Here is a 19,329-nt window from a genome sequence, read left to right as displayed (position 1 = left end):
AGGTGTATGTGTGTGTGTGTGTGTGTGTGTGTAGGTGTATGTGTGTGTACGTGTGTGTATGTATGTGTATGTATGTGTGTGTCTGTGTGTGTACGTGTGTGTGTGTGTGTGTGTGTGTTTGTTCTGATTCCTCGACCCGAGCACCACTTTCCGCTCCTGTTGTTCTACTCGCTCTGGTTCTTTTTTCTCTTTTCTAGTTTCACTTCCTTCTTGCCGGTTTTCGGTGTTTTAGAAGCGCTAAACTCATGTAAACACAAATCATGGCTGCAGGCGTCTCTGCTGAAACGTCCGGCTCTTTTCTCTCTTTGAAAAAGAAAGTAAAATAAAAAAGTAGAAGAAAGCGGAGGGGGAGAAAAGGCTGAATTATTTAAGGCTTTAATAAGTGGGAATTTCTCCCCAGGAGATGAAAATAAAGGGACATCGGGCACAACGGATTCTTTTTTGGATATTTTTGAATCATTAGTTTGCAGAAGGTGGTGCCAACTGAAGCCCCGCCTTCTTCTCCGCCCAAAGCGTTGCTGCCAGCAGAACGAACCGTTATTGTCAGCCGCTGCACAACCAGTGAAATGTACAACCTTCCCCCCGTACAGTTACAACTTCTTATCGAATCCACGTATCGACATTTTAACCCATTTTATGGATGACGGTGGAGAGATGGTCTCCAGAAACACGAGCTTTTACTTTACTTTACTTTATTTTATTTTGCAGACGCTTTTATCCAAAGCCACTTACAGGAGGAAGACACCAGCAATTCTCGTTCGATTTCTATAGGATTTTGAGTTAACAAAACTAAGATCCCTGATAAGGCCCAACTTGTCAGGAATAGAACATGCTCGGAGATTGTTAAGTGCTAGACGAAGAAAACATTATAATATATATATATGTATGTTTGTATTGTACACATGTGCTGCACGAGCTGAACCGGTCCACACCGGTCAAGGACAGACCGTCAGCATCATCACATTCAGAGATCAACAAGACTCAATAAAAATATCCTCGTATTATAACTCCAGCAAGTCTCTGCTGTGAACGACCCTCCTTTAACTTCAACACGTCATTCCAAATACAAACATACACACACACACACAAAGAGAGGGAGAGAGAGAGAGAGAGACAGAGAGGGAGAGAGAGACAAAGAGAGAGACAGAGGGAGAAGGGGAGAGAGACAGAGAGAGAGACAGAGGGAGAAGGGGAGATAGACAAAGAGAGAGAGACAGAGAGGGAGAGAGAGACAAAGAGAGAGACAGAGGGAGAAGGGGAGAGAGAGAGACAGAGAGAGAGAGAGACAAAGAGAGAGACAGAGAGGGAGAGAGAGAGACAAAGACAGGGAGAGAGAGAGAGGTTTGACAGCGTCAGTGATATGTTGTCTGCTTTTTGCTCCGCCCGGCGACCTCGCTTTTTTCGGCGTGGCTCCGGAAATGCGATCGTTACACCACTTGGCATTTTCCATTACAGTCTGACAGCTTTTCTATGAAGCCTGAAAACGTGGCTCTTCTTCCGAGCCACTTCCTCGTTGGCTTCCTTTACAGAAGTGTATATGTATCTGACTTGAGATAAAATCTGAATTAGCGATCACGCTTTAATCCTCCTGATTTCGTGTATCTGAGGTGAGCCGTGTTTATATATGAACTGATCAGATGTTCCACTTCACCTGAACACAGAGCACACGGTTCTGGATCACCGGGCTTCCAGGAGAACAGGTCTATTTGCACTTCGCCTCAGTGGATGTGGAAGGTGTGCTCTGAATCATGATTCCATGCGCCCCGGAGAAGAGGCGTGAGGCTCTTTTAGCACAAATTGTCCCATCATGGTCCCTCTGCAGCCCCCCATTAATGCAGCTTAAGCTGAAAAATGAGTGTTGACCCTGGGCTGTCCTTGCCAGCTGGATCTCCATCTCTGGATGTCTGGATGACAGACAGGTCCCTCAACTCTAATCCCTGTCCTGCTCCCCTGACCTCACCCCCTGAGAACGTTCCAGAAAATCGGAGACGTTCACAGTCCAAACAAGACCATTCCTCAACAAGGTGTTGGAGAAGAAACCAGTTCCAACCAGGTCATTTGTGCCAATATACCATCTCTGCCAGTTTGGAATGAATTCCAGCAGGTTGAAGTTTACTGACAACCGTATGTTCCACCTCAAAGCAGCTCACAGCAGCTCCTGCATTCAGGAAATTCCTGGGAATCCAGCTGAGCCTGGGAATCAGTTATCTTACAAAAATTGAAGCTTCATATGTCAACATCAGACCGACCATCTGTCAGGAGGAGGAACGTGGGAATAATCCGGAATCCGTAAAGGAATTCAGAGGTTAACGTCCATCTTCTAGCCAGAAGTGGCTTTAATTACGTTTGAATGGAGAAGTGTGACGTGACGGTCCCGCCGCGTACATGAACGTAACGCCAGAGCGCGTGTGTTCATCATTTACCTTCAGACAGACTCGGTCAGGAGACGCGAGGGAGCCGCGTTCTTCCACAAGAGTGACAAGATAGACGCCGTTTAAACAAAGAGGCTCCGAGTCACTTACGATGCTGCCCCATCCTCCTCTGTGGAGCAGCAGCAGCAGCAGAGGAGCTGAACGTACGAATGTTGAGGGCGGCAGCGCTCCGAAACACGGACATCAGATATGAAAAGCCAGGGGTGGAGCATCCAGCAAACATCTAAACCTTCAGCTGTTTAGGTCAGTTTCACCCAAAGTGCTTTACATGAAGGGGGGTTCCTGACAGCTAAACATCCTCCACATGAGAGGCGTTCCCCTCAAGAACTTTCACCACACACCACCACCATCTCATCTGAAGAGCAGTCCAGTGGTCCAGTGGTCTTGTGGAACTAGGTGTTGAAACAAGGCAGCTTCGAGCCAGTAACACCATGTAAGGTCGTCAACGTGGAGCACCAAATAATGCATGATGCAGGAGCGGCGGGTGTAGGAGGTACAACATGGACGTAGTGCTAGGGAGATAAATGGCATGGATCTGGGGCTTGGGAGAATGTCCAGAGATGCTAGCATCAAGCGAGCCACAGCGGCCGAGTCACGGCTGAAGCAGCTGTTTCATAGAAGCTTCACTTCGCTGGTCCACCTGTCCTTGTCCTGTTTTCAGCCCCCACTGTCTCCCATCCTGGTATAAATAAGTTATTTCATTTCGTGCTCCACACAACGTCTCTCTGTTCCGAGCGAGGGAAGTAAAGTGTGTGTGGGGAACGTACCAGGGAACCTGAAATGGAGGTCAGAAGCAGACAAACAGTGTTTACTCTCCATTGTCCAAGAAAAGACGCTTTTTATAAACCCTCATTACGAACTTATATTTATGTTCTTCAGCTGATGTGGGTGTAGAAGCTCCGTTCACGTCATTCCGTCTCTGTCCACACTCCAGGTCGCATCTTCAGCTTTACGACGTGCCGTAATGCAACCTGATATTTTGGCGTAATGCATGTAATCTGTGACAAATATCACGACCATTTATTCCCATTTAGCAGCGGCGACGCCCAGACGGAAGATGGATGTCTTGTACACGCCGGAATCGCACCGCACGGAACCGGATTGTAATTGTCGACCTGGACGTCACCCCCCATCCATCCATCCATCCATCCATCCATCCATCCATCCATCCATCCATCCCTCTAACCGAAATCTCCATAAACACAGAATCCACATCTCCGAACAGACAGAGAAGCTGCGCTTTTCTAATCAGGGCAACTTTCTACGCTTTTCCGTATTTTTCTCTGACAAGCTGATCTGTTATAATAAATTGCCGCGCCCGCATCCGCCGCGAGGCTCTTGGCAGGAGGGTATTTTGCCTCGCCGGCACCCGCCTGCGTATCGCCGCTAAACGCTGAAATGATCCTGTCCGACTGCGGCCAAATTTATGCAACGCTAAAGTCACAACAGATTGTCCTCCGGGCGCCGATACACACAGCGTTAATGCAGCCCGATGCATGATGGGAAGATCAGACACAATTAATGCCAATCTGACAATTGCATTCCGAAAAAAATGTAGATTGTTTGTGTGTGTGAGAGTGTGTGTGTGTATGTGTGTGTGTGTATGTGCTTGTGAGAGTGTGTGTGTATGTGTGAGTGTGTGTGTATGTTAAAGTTAAAGTTTTAAAGTGAAGTGATTGTCACATGTGATACACAGCAGCACAGCACACGGTGCACACAGTGAAATTTGTCCTCTGCATTTATCCCATCACCCTTGGTGAGCAGTGGGCACCATGACAGGCGCCCGGGGAGCAGTGTGTGGGGACGGTGCTTTGCTCAGTGGCACCTCAGTGGTACCTTGACGGATCGGGATTCGAACCAGCAACCTTCTGATTACGGGGGGGCACTTCCTTAACCGCTAGGCCACCACTGCCCCGTATGTGTGTGTGAGAGTGTGTGTATGTGTGTGTGAGAGTGTGTGTGTATGTGTGTGAGTGTGTGTGTATGTGTGTGTGAGAGTGTGTGTGTATGTGTGTGTGAGAGTGTGTGTGTATGTGTGTGTATGTGTGTGTGAGTGTGTGTGTATGTGTGTGTGAGAGTGTGTGTGTATGTGTGTGTGAGAGTGTGTGTGTATGTGTGTGTATGTGTGTGTGAGTGTGTGTGTATGTGTGTGTGAGAGTGTGTGTATGTGTGCATGTGTGTGTGAGTGTGTGTGTATGTGTGTGTGAGAGTGTGTGTGTGTGTGTGTGTGTGTGTGAGTGTGTGTATGTGTGTGTGAGAGTGTGTGTGTATGTGTGTATGTGTGTGTGAGAGTGTGTGTGTGTGTGAGTGTGTGTATGTGTGTGTGAGAGTGTGTGTGTATGTGTGTATGTGTGTGTGTATGTGTGTGTATGTGTGTGTGTGTAGACGTCTCTCCCGCCGCGTCAGAAGTCTCGTGTCTGATGACTGAACTAATAAAACGATAAAAGCATCATATGGAATCATGGCTACAGTCCTTCTCACACACACACACACACACACACACACACACACACTGCGCGTGAAGCACCACGCCCACCCTGTTAATGATGCCGCACCCGAGGACCTCCTCCGAGACGCTGGCATGGTCCTGAGGAACGTCTTCTTGTGACGTCGTGGGCCTGATATAATGTGGCCATGTTTAACGTGCGTTATCTGCAGCGAGGCAGGAAGTGGGCCGCCACCGACCGGGACAATATTGACAGTAGTTCTGTCTGTCGGACGTGGTGCTGTCCCGCTGGTTGGACGAGGTGAAGGTTTCCGATGTGCGGAAGCGCTGCTCAGATTACGGGATGGCGGGTTCGTGTGATGAGACTGTGACAGATGGGGCCGCGATGGGTTTATCCGGAGCGTTCTGTGCAGGCAGCTCCGCGCATCGATTTGGGATGAAGTGAAGGGGTCTGGTTTCCTAACGATTCCCAGGATTCCTCTCCTGCCTGACCAGAAGAACCGGGCCTCTGGGAGCGGCATCTATAACGGTACCATCCAATACGTGATGAAACTGTACGGAGAAATCGTGCCCCTCGTGGGACCGCTAAATATCACGGGGCTGAAGTGTGGAGTAGATCCCACCAGCAGCAGCAGCGGCGCCTGTCTCGCGGTCCCCACCGTCCGTTGTAGAAATGTTGGAGACGTAATCGGGTAAAGGAAGGTGGTGGAGGTCCACCACACGTTACGGTCCTTTCTGGTATGAAGCGCGGTGCCCAACGCAGGGAAGTGAGCGACGGATGTCCGCGTCTCTCGCCTCGCGCGAGGTAATTAGTGGACATTATCTCCACCATGTTCAGATCTCTGGAGGCGTTTAACTTCATCTGCTGCTAGAAGGACCGGACGATGCGCTGTGATGTGCTGCTTGCTTGGCGAGCTGCTGATGGGCAGATGGAACCGCTGGCAGACCCCAGGTGCGCGAGATGGAGAGGGCCGGCCTGACAGGCCATTCATCCCCATTAGTCCCCGTGTCCCCTTCCTCTCCAGCACGGGCGCGGCAGCCCACGTTTTGCACGTTGGCATCGCCATCGTTTCATATAAAGTCAACATGCGTCCAGAAGAAACGAGGAGGAACATTCTCTGAAGGAGAGCAGTACGTGGAGCATAAGAACATCCGGCTGAGGTCCCCTGTGAGGTCAGGCTGTTTGGAGATCTGCAGACCCCGATGTCACTCGAAGGCCCGAGGCGCTCGCCACCACATCTCATGGCCGGGCAGTTGTGGCAGGCTCCATCTGTCCGGAGGCTGGGGGACGGTGGGGGACGGCGGGGGACGGCGGGACACGTCACTCCCCATCACCAACCTCCCGCGGCGAGGAGAGACGAGAGGGGGCGGCGCGCTCGCAGGGGGCGCTAACATACACGCTCTGGGCACGCCCGCAGATCGCCTTTACTTTTTAAGAAGAATTGAGATTTTCTTCTGCCCAATCACATTAGCATCATTACAGTGGCACAGCACAGCGGGAGATCATGAGAGGGCCACCAGGACCTCCAGACCACCAGGTCCACCAGACCACAAGAACAACCAGGACCACCAGACTACCAGGTTTATCAGGTCCACCACACCACCAGGATGACAAGGACAACCAGGACCATCAGGCCACCAGATTTATCAGGTCCACCAGACCACCAGGACGACAAGGACAACCAGGACCTCCAGACCACCAGGTCCACCAGACCACAAGAACAACCAGGACCACCAGACTACCAGGTTTATCAGGTCCACCAGACCACCAGGACGACAAGGACAACCAGGACCACCAGACCACCAGTACCCAGTAGGTCCACCAGACCACCAGGATGACAAGGACAACCAGGACCATCAGGCCACCAGATTTATCAGGTCCACCAGACCACCAGGATGACAAGGACAACCAGGACCACCAGACTACCAGGTTTATCAGGACCACCAGACCACCATGACTGCTATTCGCAGCGGCCACCATCGCAGTCATGTAACTGTGCTCTGAAGCCACAGAATCATCACACTCTCAGCAAAAGCAAGACATCCCACTGGTTTCTGAAGTGTGTGTGTGTGTGTGTGTGTGTGTGTGTGTGTGTGTGTGCGTGTGTGTGCGTGTGTGTGTGTGTGTGTGTGTGTGTGTGTGTGTGTGCGTGTGTGTGTGTGAGGAAGATGAAAGAGAAACAACTAGAAAAGGGGAGGAAAAGGAGGAAAAGAAGAGAAGAATATTTACTGTGGATGAACCAAATCCATGGCAGTAAATAGCCACCATTGTGCTCCACCACGACCTCATCTCCCCTCACTCTGGCCACCAGCTCCATGACATCACACGACAAGAGGCGTGTCCCTCTTCCAGCCAGCCGCAGCCTTGCCAGGATTTATTTGTCCCCGAAAGTCATTATCTCCATAATACACTGAATCCATCTTCATTAGTCCTCACACAGTGTGGGTTTGTGGAGATAAAAAGTGGCCTCTGTCGCCCGAGGAGATATCTGTGTCGATATATTCTCCGTGCGATGACCTTTCTGCTGCTGGGGAGAAGCTGTCTCCACGGGAACATTTTCATGTTTGATTTCCTGACTGATGGATGCGTTTTTAAAAGACGCATGAAGCCCCGCCCACAGATGGGTTATGACTGGAATTAAGAAGAAATAAAAGAATGTGAGTGTGTGTGTGTATGTGTTTGTGTGTGAGTGTTGTGTGTGTGTGTGAGTGTGTTTATGTGTGTTGTGTGTGCGAGTGTTGTGTGTGTGTGTGCGCGAGTGTTGTATGTGTGTGTGTGTGAGTGTGTGTGTTGTGTGTGTGTGAGGTGTGTGTGTGTGAGTGTGTGTGCCTGTGTGTGTGAGCGTGTTTGTGTGTGTGTGTGTTGGGTGTGTGTGTTGTGTGTCTGTGTGTGTGTTGGGTGTGTGTGTGTGTTTGTGCGTGTGTGTGTGTGCGTGTGTGAGTGTGTGTGCGCGCATGTGTGTTGTGTGTGTGTGTGCATGTGTGAGTGTGTGTGCGTGTGTGTGTTGTGTGTGTGTGTGCATGTGTGAGTGTGTGTGTGTGCTTGTGCGTGTGTGTGTGTAGGGTGTGTGTGTGCATGTGTGTGCGTGTGTGTTGGGTGTGTGTGTGTGTGTGTGCTTGTGCGTGTGTGTGTGTTGGGTGTGTGTGTGTGTTGTGTGTGTGTGTGTGTGTGTGTGTAAATAGAGCGGCGGTGTCCATGTTTGGACAAGCAGGTCCCTCTGGACGCAGGTCCATCTGCGTTCAGGCCGCCGCTCAAACACATGCGCGTTAATGAGGGAGATTACGGCGGCGTATCGGAACCGCACTCCAGTACAAACATGTAAATGAGACGTGCGCGACCGCGCCCGGCATGACCGCGCCCGGCATGACCGCGCCCGGCATGACCGCGCCCGGCATGACCGCGCCCGGCATGACCGCGCCCGGCATGACCGCGCCCGGCATGGCCGCCCGAGTCTAATCCACCGTATCCGGCCTGGCTGGGTGAAGACGGGAGTTCCGGCGGTTCGTCTCTCCCGCGTTAATGTGGGTTAGAGGACCAGGCGCTTTTACTCTGACGAGTTTTGCCGAGTTTTCCACCATCAGCGAGTTTTTGTGATAACGCGCGACCTTCAGACAGTTCTGCAAAACAAAGCATCTGAACACCCTAAATTACAACCAGCGAGAGAATCCTGTAAACAGAGACACTGTCTGCTGTCTGAGGGACACGTAGGCGGTGATCTGGTCTCCTCCACTGTGTCCCCTCTGCCGGGTCACGTGCCAGGTCACCACATGAAAGGGGCTTTTTGGGGAGAAGTTGGGGGTAGGAGGTAGAAGATCAAAACCCGACTCTCCACCCTCCTCGGATCCTGGCTTTCATTATCCCGCCGATACGCCGCCATTAAACGCTGTGGTGCCTCGTGGGATTGGCCGCCTGTCGAACCTCTCATCGCGGGACACCGGTCGCGTGTAATGACGGGGACGATGTGACCTATGATGCTGGTTCATGCGGCTCCACCTTTCTCACCTCGAAACGCCGATATTTACCCCAGAGTCCACAAAGTGTGCAGCCTGCAACGGAAACACGACGTCTCGCCTTCTTCCCGCATAACGTAGGTTCACCGTCATTTCACCGTGGCTACCAGGACTTCTACCAGGACTTCTACGTTTCCTGGATCTGGATAGACGGGTTCAAAATCAATCCGTCCATCATTCTGGACCATTTCAGCTGCCTGGTGGTCAACAGAAATCACCCCGAAAACGCCTGTTCACGTCTCCCCACATGGACACCATTTTGTCCATCTCTGCATGAAGCCTGCAGATGGATTTGGTCCCATCCATGGAGAGGTGTGGACAGGGACGATATGTCATGTCTAAAACCACTGATCCCACGGAATACATTTCACCCGAGTCGGTGTCCTGCCTCGTCCCCAATCGTACCCCACACTGACCACCCACCGACACCCAGCATGGAGGAAGTACCACGCCGAGCCTCAGGGGGGTAAGGAAAATCAGAGGGTTGCGGGTTCGACTCCCGACCCGCCACGGTGCCACTGAGGTCCCCTTGATGAAGGTCCCGTCCCCACACGCTGCTCCCCGGGCGCCTGTCATGCCCACTGCTCACCAAGGGTGACGGTTAAATACAGAGGACACGTCTCACCGTGTCACCGTGTCACTGTGTGTTACATGTGACAAAGATCAAAAGATGACATACGACATCAGAAGTCAAATTCATACAGCATCATATCTGCATATCAGCGAATGGAATTTACCACACAACAGCAGGACAGATTCCGGCGAGGGGGACTCGAGCGACAAGCAGAAAGACAGGGAGATAAGGGGAACAGGAAATGGAAGCAGGAAGTTAAACAGATGGAGGAACAAGAAATAAATGGAGACAAATGAATAGAGACATGCCGGGAGGGAAGGATGGTCTCAATCGTTTATGGGGCGACTCCTTGGTTCCCCGTGATGGACTCTGACACCCACAGGCGTGTCCCCTCACCACCGACTGTTCAACTCGGAGAAGGACAGGGACATTACCAGCCTGAATGTAATAGCCCCTCCATAATCTCTGGGGATTACAACGGCACCCCAGAAATAACCGTCCCCGTCCCAGCATTCCAGGTTCTTCTAGAACCTACCGAGGTTTCCACTGGCAGCTGGCGGGCAGAAATAACCGTCCCCGTCCCAGCATTCCAGGTTCTTCTAAAACCTACCGAGGTTTCCACTGGCAGCTGGTGGGCAGAAATAACCGTCCCCGTCCCAGCATTCCAGGTTCTTCCAGAACCTACCGAGGTTTCCACTCGCAGCTGGCGGGCAGAAATAACCGTCCCCGTCCCAGCATTCCAGGTTCTTCCAGAACCTACCGAGGTTTCCACTCGCAGCTGGCGGGCAGAAATAACCGTCCCCGTCCCAGCATTCCAGGTTCTTCTAAAACCTACTGAGGTTTCCACTCGCAGCTGGCGGGCAGAAATAACCGTCCCCGTCCCAGCATTCCAGGTTCTTCCAGAACCTACCGAGGTTTCCACTCGCAGCTGGCGGGCAGAAATAACCGTCCCCGTCCCAGCATTCCAGGTTCTTCCAGAACCTACCGAGGTTTCCACTGGCAGCTGGCGGGCAGAAATAACCGTCCCCGTCCCAGCATTCCAGGTTCTTCTAAAACCTACCGAGGTTTCCACTGGCAGCTGGTGGGCAGAAATAACCGTCCCCGTCCCAGCATTCCAGGTTCTTCTAAAACCTACCGAGGTTTCCACTGGCAGCTGGTGGGCAGAAATAACCGTCCCCGTCCCAGCATTCCAGGTTCTTCTAAAACCTACTGAGGTTTCCACTGGCAGCTGGCGGGCAGAAATAACCGTCCCCGTCCCAGCATTCCAGGTTCTTCTAGAACCTACCGAGGTTTCCACTGGCAGCTGGCGGGCAGAAATAACCGTCCCCGTCCCAGCATTCCAGGTTCTTCTAGAACCTACCGAGGTTTCCACTGGCAGCTGGCGGGCAGAAATAATCGTCCCCGTCCCAGCATTCCAGGTTCTTCTAGAACCTACCGAGGTTTCCACTGGCAGCTGGCGGGCAGAAATAACCGTCCCCGTCCCAGCATTCCAGGTTCTTCTAAAACCTACCGAGGTTTCCACTGGCAGCTGGTGGGCAGAAATAACCGTCCCCGTCCCAGCATTCCAGGTTCTTCTAGAACCTACTGAGGTTTCCACTCGCAGCTGGCGGGCAGAAATAACCGTCCCCGTCCCAGCATTCCAGGTTCTTGTCCCGTTTTTTACTGGGTTTGTCGTCTGCAGGTTACTACCAGACTGCCGGTGGCTGTGGAGACCAAGACGTTCTTTCCGTTCCCCGTTTACCTGCACAGGGAGGGGTGGCGCGTCTTGTGAGACAAAGATGTGAAGACAAGAGTCAATTTTGCAAAAGCAGAAAACACGTTTCTCTCGTACACAGAACTCAATTCCAACAAAGTCCAACACACTGTCTTCCCTTCGTCCAGACTCAGTGTATTCTCCCCCTTTCATTACACGCTCTCCCAACGCCACTCAGAAGTCATTCCTGAAGGCAACATTAAAAAATGGAATCATGATAAATATTATTCATGAGCAGATGGACTTTTCTAGCTCCTCTGCTGATGCCTGATAAGAAAGTCAGTCATTGGTTTATGTGGAAATCTAAGTCATCCGCACCATGAAAGACTTCCTTTTTCCCTTGATGAGGCCAGGATAAAGGCAGGAGAACCTGGCAGCATGAAGGTAGAAGATGACGGTTCCAGACCAACCACAAGTCAAACATGAAACACGACGAGAAGTCTGTAAGGTTCCCGTGAGACGTCCTGCTGTGGACCAGCCCTACATCACCGCGCACGTGCTGGTTGCATCGTTATTTATGATAAATGTCCAGGCCCGGCGCTGTACAGAATACCGCGCTCCTCCTGATTCCACGTTCCAGATCATTCAAGGTCTCGTTATTCATCTCCACCTCATTAGCAGATGAAGCCGCCATGCTGCCGACCGGAAGTCTGATAAAAGACGTTTTTATGGTCAGTAATATCCAGAGTAGCGAGGACGGGCGTCGCCGCCGCGGAACCGCGCTTTATGTCGCCCCATTACTCAGCTAATGTGATGATTTATCCCCGCCGACGCACGCCGCTTTCCGTCTGATGCTCGGGGTGAAATGTCTTTTTTAACCTACGGGACGGAGACGTCCTTTTCTGACGCGTCCCCCCAGTGAAACGGGAGGTGAAGATCCTCTGCTGATGCCATGTGTCTCGTATGGTCAGAAGAGCTTCTTCTCTTCACATCCAGTGGTCAACCCTCCAGGAAGTTGAGAGGTCAAAGGTCAAGCCCATGTTTATACCTTGCAAACGTCCACAGGACACAGTGGGTCCTTTTCCAAAGGTTAACGCGTTTACGGCTGGAGTGGCTGTCAGTCACAGCTCCTGGTGGCCCGGTGACAGCGTTACCGCCACCCCTACTTCAAATGGACACCATCTGTCTGGAGCACCGATGATGGCCACAGATCATGATGGATGGCCTGATGTCCCCATCAGCAGGGTCCCCATCCACTCTCTCATACCGCCAGAATCCCGTCAAGTGAGCATCGTAAATAAACGTATTTAAACCGTATTTAATACGGCCATGAATGAGCAGCAAGGTGCCTGTTCATTATCCCTCCATCCAGCGCTGGAGAGGAGCTTCTCACCAACCGGCCATTTGATGATGAGATACGGCGAACACCAAAGAGCCAAAAATACCAAAAAATACGAACTAAAACCGTCCAATTTCCAAATCAGACAAACCAAACATGCCGCACGAATGTTTTTTATGGGAAGTTCTACCTGCCGGGAAGTTCCTGTTTAACCAGGAACTGCAGCTACATACCTACATACACGCCGCACTGCACTGCTGAGGAATGTCAGCCCACGGCGGGTACGGCGCGGCACCCCAAGTCCCCGCTCACCCTCAAACGCGGCGTCACAGTGCATGTCACCGGCGCGTCGGAGGCCAGGCGAGACGGCCCGTCAGGGGACGGGAACGTGCCACCTCTCTAACGAGGGGTTCGTGTTGCACGCGCCGAACTGTCACCCGGCTCCTGCCGTGCCTGCCGCTCGTCCCTCCTCCGCTCAGACCTGGCGGGACACCTCGAGTCACTTCGTCCATCAAGTCTTTCTCGTGTGGACATTTCTGCAGGAAGTGACTGAACGTTGTATTCCTACAACGTAGGGGTGGTAGTGGCCCAGGTTCAAACCCCACTTACTACCATCATGTCCCTGAGCAGGACACTTAACCCTGAGTGTCTCCAGGGGGGGACTGTCCCTGTAACTACTGACTGTAAGTCGCTCTGGATAAGGGCGTCTGGTAAATGCTGTCAATTCTGTAAAAATTCTGTAAATTCCTACATTTCTGTAACTACGAGCTTCCCGCACGTCCATTAAAATATGGATTCATAATCATATTGTGTTGATTAAAAATGGGATGGAGTTTTTAAGAAGAATCGTCCTGTACTACATTCTACCACCTCCAACTCAATATCTTTTTCATGTGCAGTAAAGGGTTCTACCTCAGCCTTTAATTTGAATTTTATATCATATTTTGCATTATATTTGTATTATATTGGTATATATGCTGCTTGCCTTCTTTTTAAGATAGCTTTTACAGTTTCATACAACTTCAGCCAACAAAGTACCTGGTCGGTGGAGATATGATAGATAGAAGTTACTCATGATGTCACTTCGATCAGAAATGACAAATTGGGCCATTGTCCTCCGTCTCACTCACTCTCCATGACAGGATGAAGGAATATTTCTCTCACCTTCGCTTCCATGTTATTTTTATTGTCAAACTCTCCAGGACAGCAGGACTCATAACCAGAGACGGGGTCTCCAGACCAATCGCAGATCTGGACTTTAAATATTGCAGCGGTGACACGCTGGGACTAATCAATACGGAGTCCAGACGCGCGTCATCTTTTCATGTCCCCGGCACTGACAGTAATTACGGAAAAAAGGACCGCGGGCGTTTTATTAAAATCGTTACGTTCGCTGCGGCTCCAAAACGACCACGTCAGGACACCAAACAGCGGCATCAGGTACAAGGCCAGGAGAGAGTCTGGTAGCGTGTAATATCAGCGTGCAGAAAATGTCATTTTTCAGCTTCTATACAACATGGTTGATTAATCAACATTAACAATAAATAAAATCTCGGCGGTCGATGCTGTCGATCTTATGGAATGAGATACGTGCAGAACGGTGTAAATATGGCCTGTTTAATCATTCCTTTGACTCTGAGCAGATGCTGGACGTGAGGTGTCCTCATCCACTAGTGGAATTTAGACGTATGAATAAACGTGTTGTGATGGGCTGCGGTCAGGCTCCCGACCGGAACAATTATCCGACGGAGCAGATCGGAATCTGATGTTCCGCAGTCTCAGTGGCGTCTGGAGACGAGTGTCGGAAGAACCATAACCAAAAATGGAGTTAAAACTTCATTCATAAAAATGATCATTTGAAAAGAATACAAATACACAGAAGATGAATATTCCAGTTTTCTTCTCCTGGTGAATCAGCAGATACGTGCAGCAAGTGATGAACACATGAGGCGCCCATCCCCCCAAAACGCCATAAAAAGCACCGTAATAGGATTCTTCGGCTTTTCCACTGGCTGCTTCCACTATCACACAGACATTTAAGTGCACTAATCCATGACAAATTGTCTCATCTGATCCATGACAAATCGTCCAAGGGCCCGATGGAGACCAGGAAATTGAGAAAAAAGGAGGGAGACAGAAAGAAGAGGGAAAAGGCGAACCAGAGCAGCTGGACGAGGAACAACTTCACCAGTGAGGCCTTCACAGTCTTCAGAGCAATTAGAACAAAATGTAGAACCAGATTAAGGTCCATGCCTCAGAGCCCTATTTTTATTTTTTTTAATAAATGTTCCTAATTACATTTGTGCCACATTGTGTTTGATTTACATCACCAGTCAATTACATTCCATTAAGCCTGGAAAGCCTGTAGAGAAGGAGTTTTTGGAGCGGCTGGTCGAGTCTCGTTTAGAGCCCAACACCATTTCATGCTCCGGACCATTTTTATTTTTTTTTTAAATGATAAATCTCTGAATCCTGGCCAGGCTACCTGTCTGGATCCCTTCGTTTCATCCAATTACACCCGCAACTGATTACTACCGCCCACTTAATGGGGCGGGTTTAATTACATTCGGTTCCTGTCATCAATTCAACTTCTAATTCATTTGCACAATTAAAAAGTCAGTGTGAAATCAATCAGATTACATCCGATTACTGCACTTCTACCATTTGGCTGCTAACATCGATGTTAGAAGAACGTGGAACCTCATTGATCAGGGAGCTGAAATCTGAAATTATTCATACAATAATTAACAATCAATAGAATGAAATACTAATGCACTATGGGCGGTAAGTAAGCGGCTCTGTCTCCTTCCTTCTTGCATTTCCATCTTGCAACACGTTAGACGGTAGAGCAGCTCTCCGACACTCGTAGTAAAGGGCAATTAGATCAATTCAACTAAATTACACTTGAGGCACGACACTAATAGAAACGACCAAAAATGGCTCCTATTTACACAAAACATTTGCCAAAAATGATTTCATGCAACATCCAGCAGGTCTGATTATGCCAAACGTCTAAAATAAAATGGCGGAGTGAATGGAACCGGATTTCCCTCCATTCTGTGGTGCTCTGCTCAGAAGTCCAATTAGAGCTGATATGAAACCAGTCAGAGGACGATTAATCACTGCAAGTTCACGTTGTAAATTGTTCAAATGACTGGATCTTCGGCCAGCAGCCGGAAAATAACCTTTCGTCCATCGAGCAGCATGTCAACACAGCAACAAGCGGGACGCGGCGCCTGGACCCCCGAGCTCCCTCTAAAAACTGCACCCCGACCTCGGCACCAGATAAAATAACATGAGGAGGCTGAGTTTCGCCTCTTTCCACTCGTCCGTCAGCGCAGTGGATTATTTCTTGAGAGACCCGAATTGTCTGGCCAGAGTCTGGACATCATCAATCTTGGCCGAGTGTGGCAGGCCGAGCGGCCCGGCGCAGCGGAGGCTCATGGGAGGAGGTGATGAACAGTCTTCAGCCGGCGTGCCGGGATGTAAGCCGGTCTCTCCCACGGAATCGGCCAGAGGATTACACGTGTTCCGGGTTGCAGATTCCACCGACGAAGCGACCAGCGAAGAGCATAATAAACGCCATCATATAACGTGGGCATCTCCCTGTTAAATAAATGATGGCACATATTCATAATGCATTATGCTCAACGCCCATTTAGCATTCCTCATTTTTAATGGCCATTGCTCATTTTAATAGGCTTTGATTGCCGAATGAGAAGCGCTGTGGGCGAAAGGCTCTCTTCTCTTCTCTCCTCCTCCTCCTCCTCCTTCTTCTAGATGTGAGATCTCACTCTCCAGGCAGCGCACGGCTATTTATACCACAAGGTCTGCATTGTGAAACCAGAGATGATCCTCAAATTATAAAATCAATTCCAATTCAAATATTCACGGCAGTATTCCGGTTCCGAGAACTCGGCTCCGACTGGGCGTGGCGTCTGCTTCGGGAGCGAGAACTTCATTTCTCGTAGGAAAAGTCTTCATTCTTCAGCAAGGAACATGAATATTTAAACACTTTATTCATGAGTATTTCTTGAAAAGGGAAATGTTTGATTAGCGAGTTACGGAATTATCTAGAGTGGAGCTGAATAGAAATAACTGGCATGACTGTATTTTCCATTGAATGGAACTGAATGGAACTGAATTCTTCACATGGACCTTCACATGGACCATCACCTGGACCCTCACCGTCTTTATAAAGTTTGTAAAATGGTGAAATCCTGAGATGGCAGGATGAATATATGAATATGATCTTTGAGCACATACAACACCACATGAAACTGTGGAAACGTACGAAACGGTCACTTCCGTCACCAGAAACACGCCTGACTCTACTCGTCCAGAAATGTAAAAACCGCATGAATAAAACCTGGAAGCCCTGTTTTAAAACTGCAGCATCCTGGGATGGCATAATGCCGCACCGTCAGACACCTTCACGTCCTTCTGGCCCTCAGAGTGGAACCAGACGCCTCCGCCGAGAATGAAGTTAAAGATAATTGTCATTTCCCATCTGAGCCACAGCGGCCTGCCCGGTCCTTCCCAGTCCCTGGACTCGAAGGTCCCTGGACCTGCACGCCACAGCGGCCTGCCTGGTCCTTACCAGTCCCTGGACTCGAAGGTCCCTGGACCTGCACGCCACAGCGGCCTGCCCGGTCCTTCCCAGTCCCAGGACTCGAAGGTCCCTGGACCTGCACGCCACAGCGGCCTGCCCGGTCCTTACCAGTCCCTGGACTCGAAGATCCCTGGACCTGCACGCCACAGCGGCCTGCCCGGTCCTTCCCAGTCCCTGGACTCGAAGGTCCGCATCACAACAGGCATGCAGGGTGCAAGGAAGAAGCGACTCACCGAGGATCTGAAGGGGGTTCCGTCCCGGCCCGGTGACGTGGTGCTGCTGGATGGTCTCATACAGGGTGGCCTGGCACAGAAGCAAGAGGCTCAGGCTAATCCACAGGCATACGAACCAGGACATGGCAGGCTGGCTCTACAACAGGAGAGTTCACATACACACATTTACTCATCATCTCTGTCCCAGCAAGTGTGGTATAAATCAGGATATTATCACCCGTTCCACCAAAAAATCATATCGGTAAAAGAATGAACTCCTTCCCCTGAGATGCTTGGCCATCTCACCATGATGAAAAGCCCTGTGGTTCATCCATCATTTTGTGCCAGGAGGTCTTGCTCAACGTTGATGGTCTTTGTGTCACCTGAGAATAAACTGTGGAAGCAGCTGAAGGCGTCCATAAAGCCATGACGTTCAGAAGAATGGTCTCTGTGTCAGAAGCGTCTGTGTAATGGATGCAGAGCGCCCTCCATCGTGACATGTTCTGACATTTCTCCCCAGACTTCAACAATTGTCTTCTGCCATCACTTCCACCAGAGCACCAACTGCTCCCCCTTCATCTCAAGAAGAATGGTGGTTTTAACCTGTTACATTACTACACCCAACACCCTCCTCATCTCGACCAACGAGATGAGGAGGAACCTCACAAGATCACGAGGAGCGTAAAATAACGCCCTGCACTCCTTCTCGATCCTGGTCAGTCATCTCCACAAACAGCGACCAACACCTCCTTCTGGATCTAAGCAGGGGACGACACCGTGTCTCCTGACCCACTAGTAATTACACAGATAGATAGATAGATAGATAGATAGATAGATAGATAGATAGATAGATAGATAGATAGATAGATAGATAGATAGATAGATAGATAGATAGATAGATAGATAGATAGATAGATAGATAGATAGATAGATAGATAGATAGATAGATAGATAGATAGATAGATAGATCTTCTCTCCTCTACTTGTGTTTTATAGCTGCTTTTGAATAATGGCGCATTATATGAAAATTCACCTGAAACTTGCAGGAAGTTCCCTGTCCCCTGTCCCCTGTCCCTCTCTCCCTAGGCTTCTTACCTGAGATCTCGGGTGAGAAGGACGCGGGTTCGGCTCCTCCGCCTCGCTCAGCACGCCGTGTAAAATCCACTCATGGTCCCGGACGCCGTGTCGCGGTGTGTCGCGGTGTGTCGCGGTGCTCGGTCACTTGCTCAGCGCTGGTCCCATTGAGAAGATCCGCGTCCCCGCGCGGCGCGCCACCGTGCGTGTCTGTGTATGAAGACCGGAGCGAGAGAGAGAGGAGGAGGAGGAGGAGGAGGAGGAGGAGGAAGAGGGGGTATCACATGTCTTAAAGGAAGACTGTCCACCACTGCAGACCCCCAACATCACGATCTCGCTCTGTCTGTTAATTCAGACTTCCTGTGTGAGTGTGTATGTGTTATTATGTGTGTTATTTGAGTGTATGAGTGTGTGTGTTATGGTGTGTGTGTGATATTTGAGTGTGTGTCTGTATGTATATGTGTGTGTGTGTGTTATTGTGTGTGTTATTTGAGTGAAAGAGTGTGGGTGTTATGGTGAGTATGTTATTTGAGTGTATAAGTGTGTGTGTTATAGTGTGTGTTAGTGTATGTGTGTGTGTGTGCGTGTGTGTGTGTGTGTTATGGTGTGTGTGTTATTTGAGTATGTGAGTGTTTGTGTTAATGAATGTGTTATTTGAGTGTGTGTCTATATGTGTGTTATTTGAGTGTATGAGTGTGTTTGTGTTATGGTGTGTGTTATTCGAGTGTGTGTGTGTGTGTGTGTTATTTGAGTGTATGAGTGTGTTTGTGTTATGGTGTGTGTTATTCGAGTGTGTGTGTGTGTGTGTGTGTGTGTGTGTTATTTGAGCGTATGAGTGTGTGTTATGGTGTGTGTTATTTGAGTGTGTGTCTGTATGTATCTGTGAGTGTGTTATTCATGTGTGTGTGTGTGTGTGTGTGTGTTATTGTGTGTGTT

The 19,329-nt window shown here is 50.0% G+C and overlaps 1 protein-coding gene across 3 annotated transcripts in view; it reads right to left on the bottom strand.

Moving 5' to 3' along the window:
* The window catches only part of LOC114801363 (chemokine-like protein TAFA-1), a 74,423-nt gene extending 55,807 nt beyond the window's left edge, over window positions 1–18,616 (bottom strand). For all 3 annotated transcript variants that reach the window (XR_003751492.1, XR_003751491.1, XM_028999542.1), the window contains exons 1-2: window positions 18,415–18,616; window positions 17,341–17,476 (exon numbers count right to left, since the gene is read on the bottom strand). Coding sequence is in view for 1 of the 3 variants with exons in the window: in XM_028999542.1 (XP_028855375.1) it covers window positions 17,341–17,464 (124 nt within the window). In the remaining 2 variants the exon portion in view is untranslated. The remainder of the gene's footprint in view (window positions 1–17,340; window positions 17,477–18,414) is intronic.
* Window positions 18,617–19,329: the final 713 nt, after the last annotated feature.

This window comes from Denticeps clupeoides, chromosome 12 (assembly GCF_900700375.1).
Source record: "Denticeps clupeoides chromosome 12, fDenClu1.1, whole genome shotgun sequence".
Classification (NCBI taxonomy): Eukaryota; Metazoa; Chordata; class Actinopteri; order Clupeiformes; family Denticipitidae; genus Denticeps; species Denticeps clupeoides.
The sequence above is the reverse complement of the archived record's forward strand: the minus strand, read 5'-3'. Positions and strand labels throughout refer to the sequence as shown.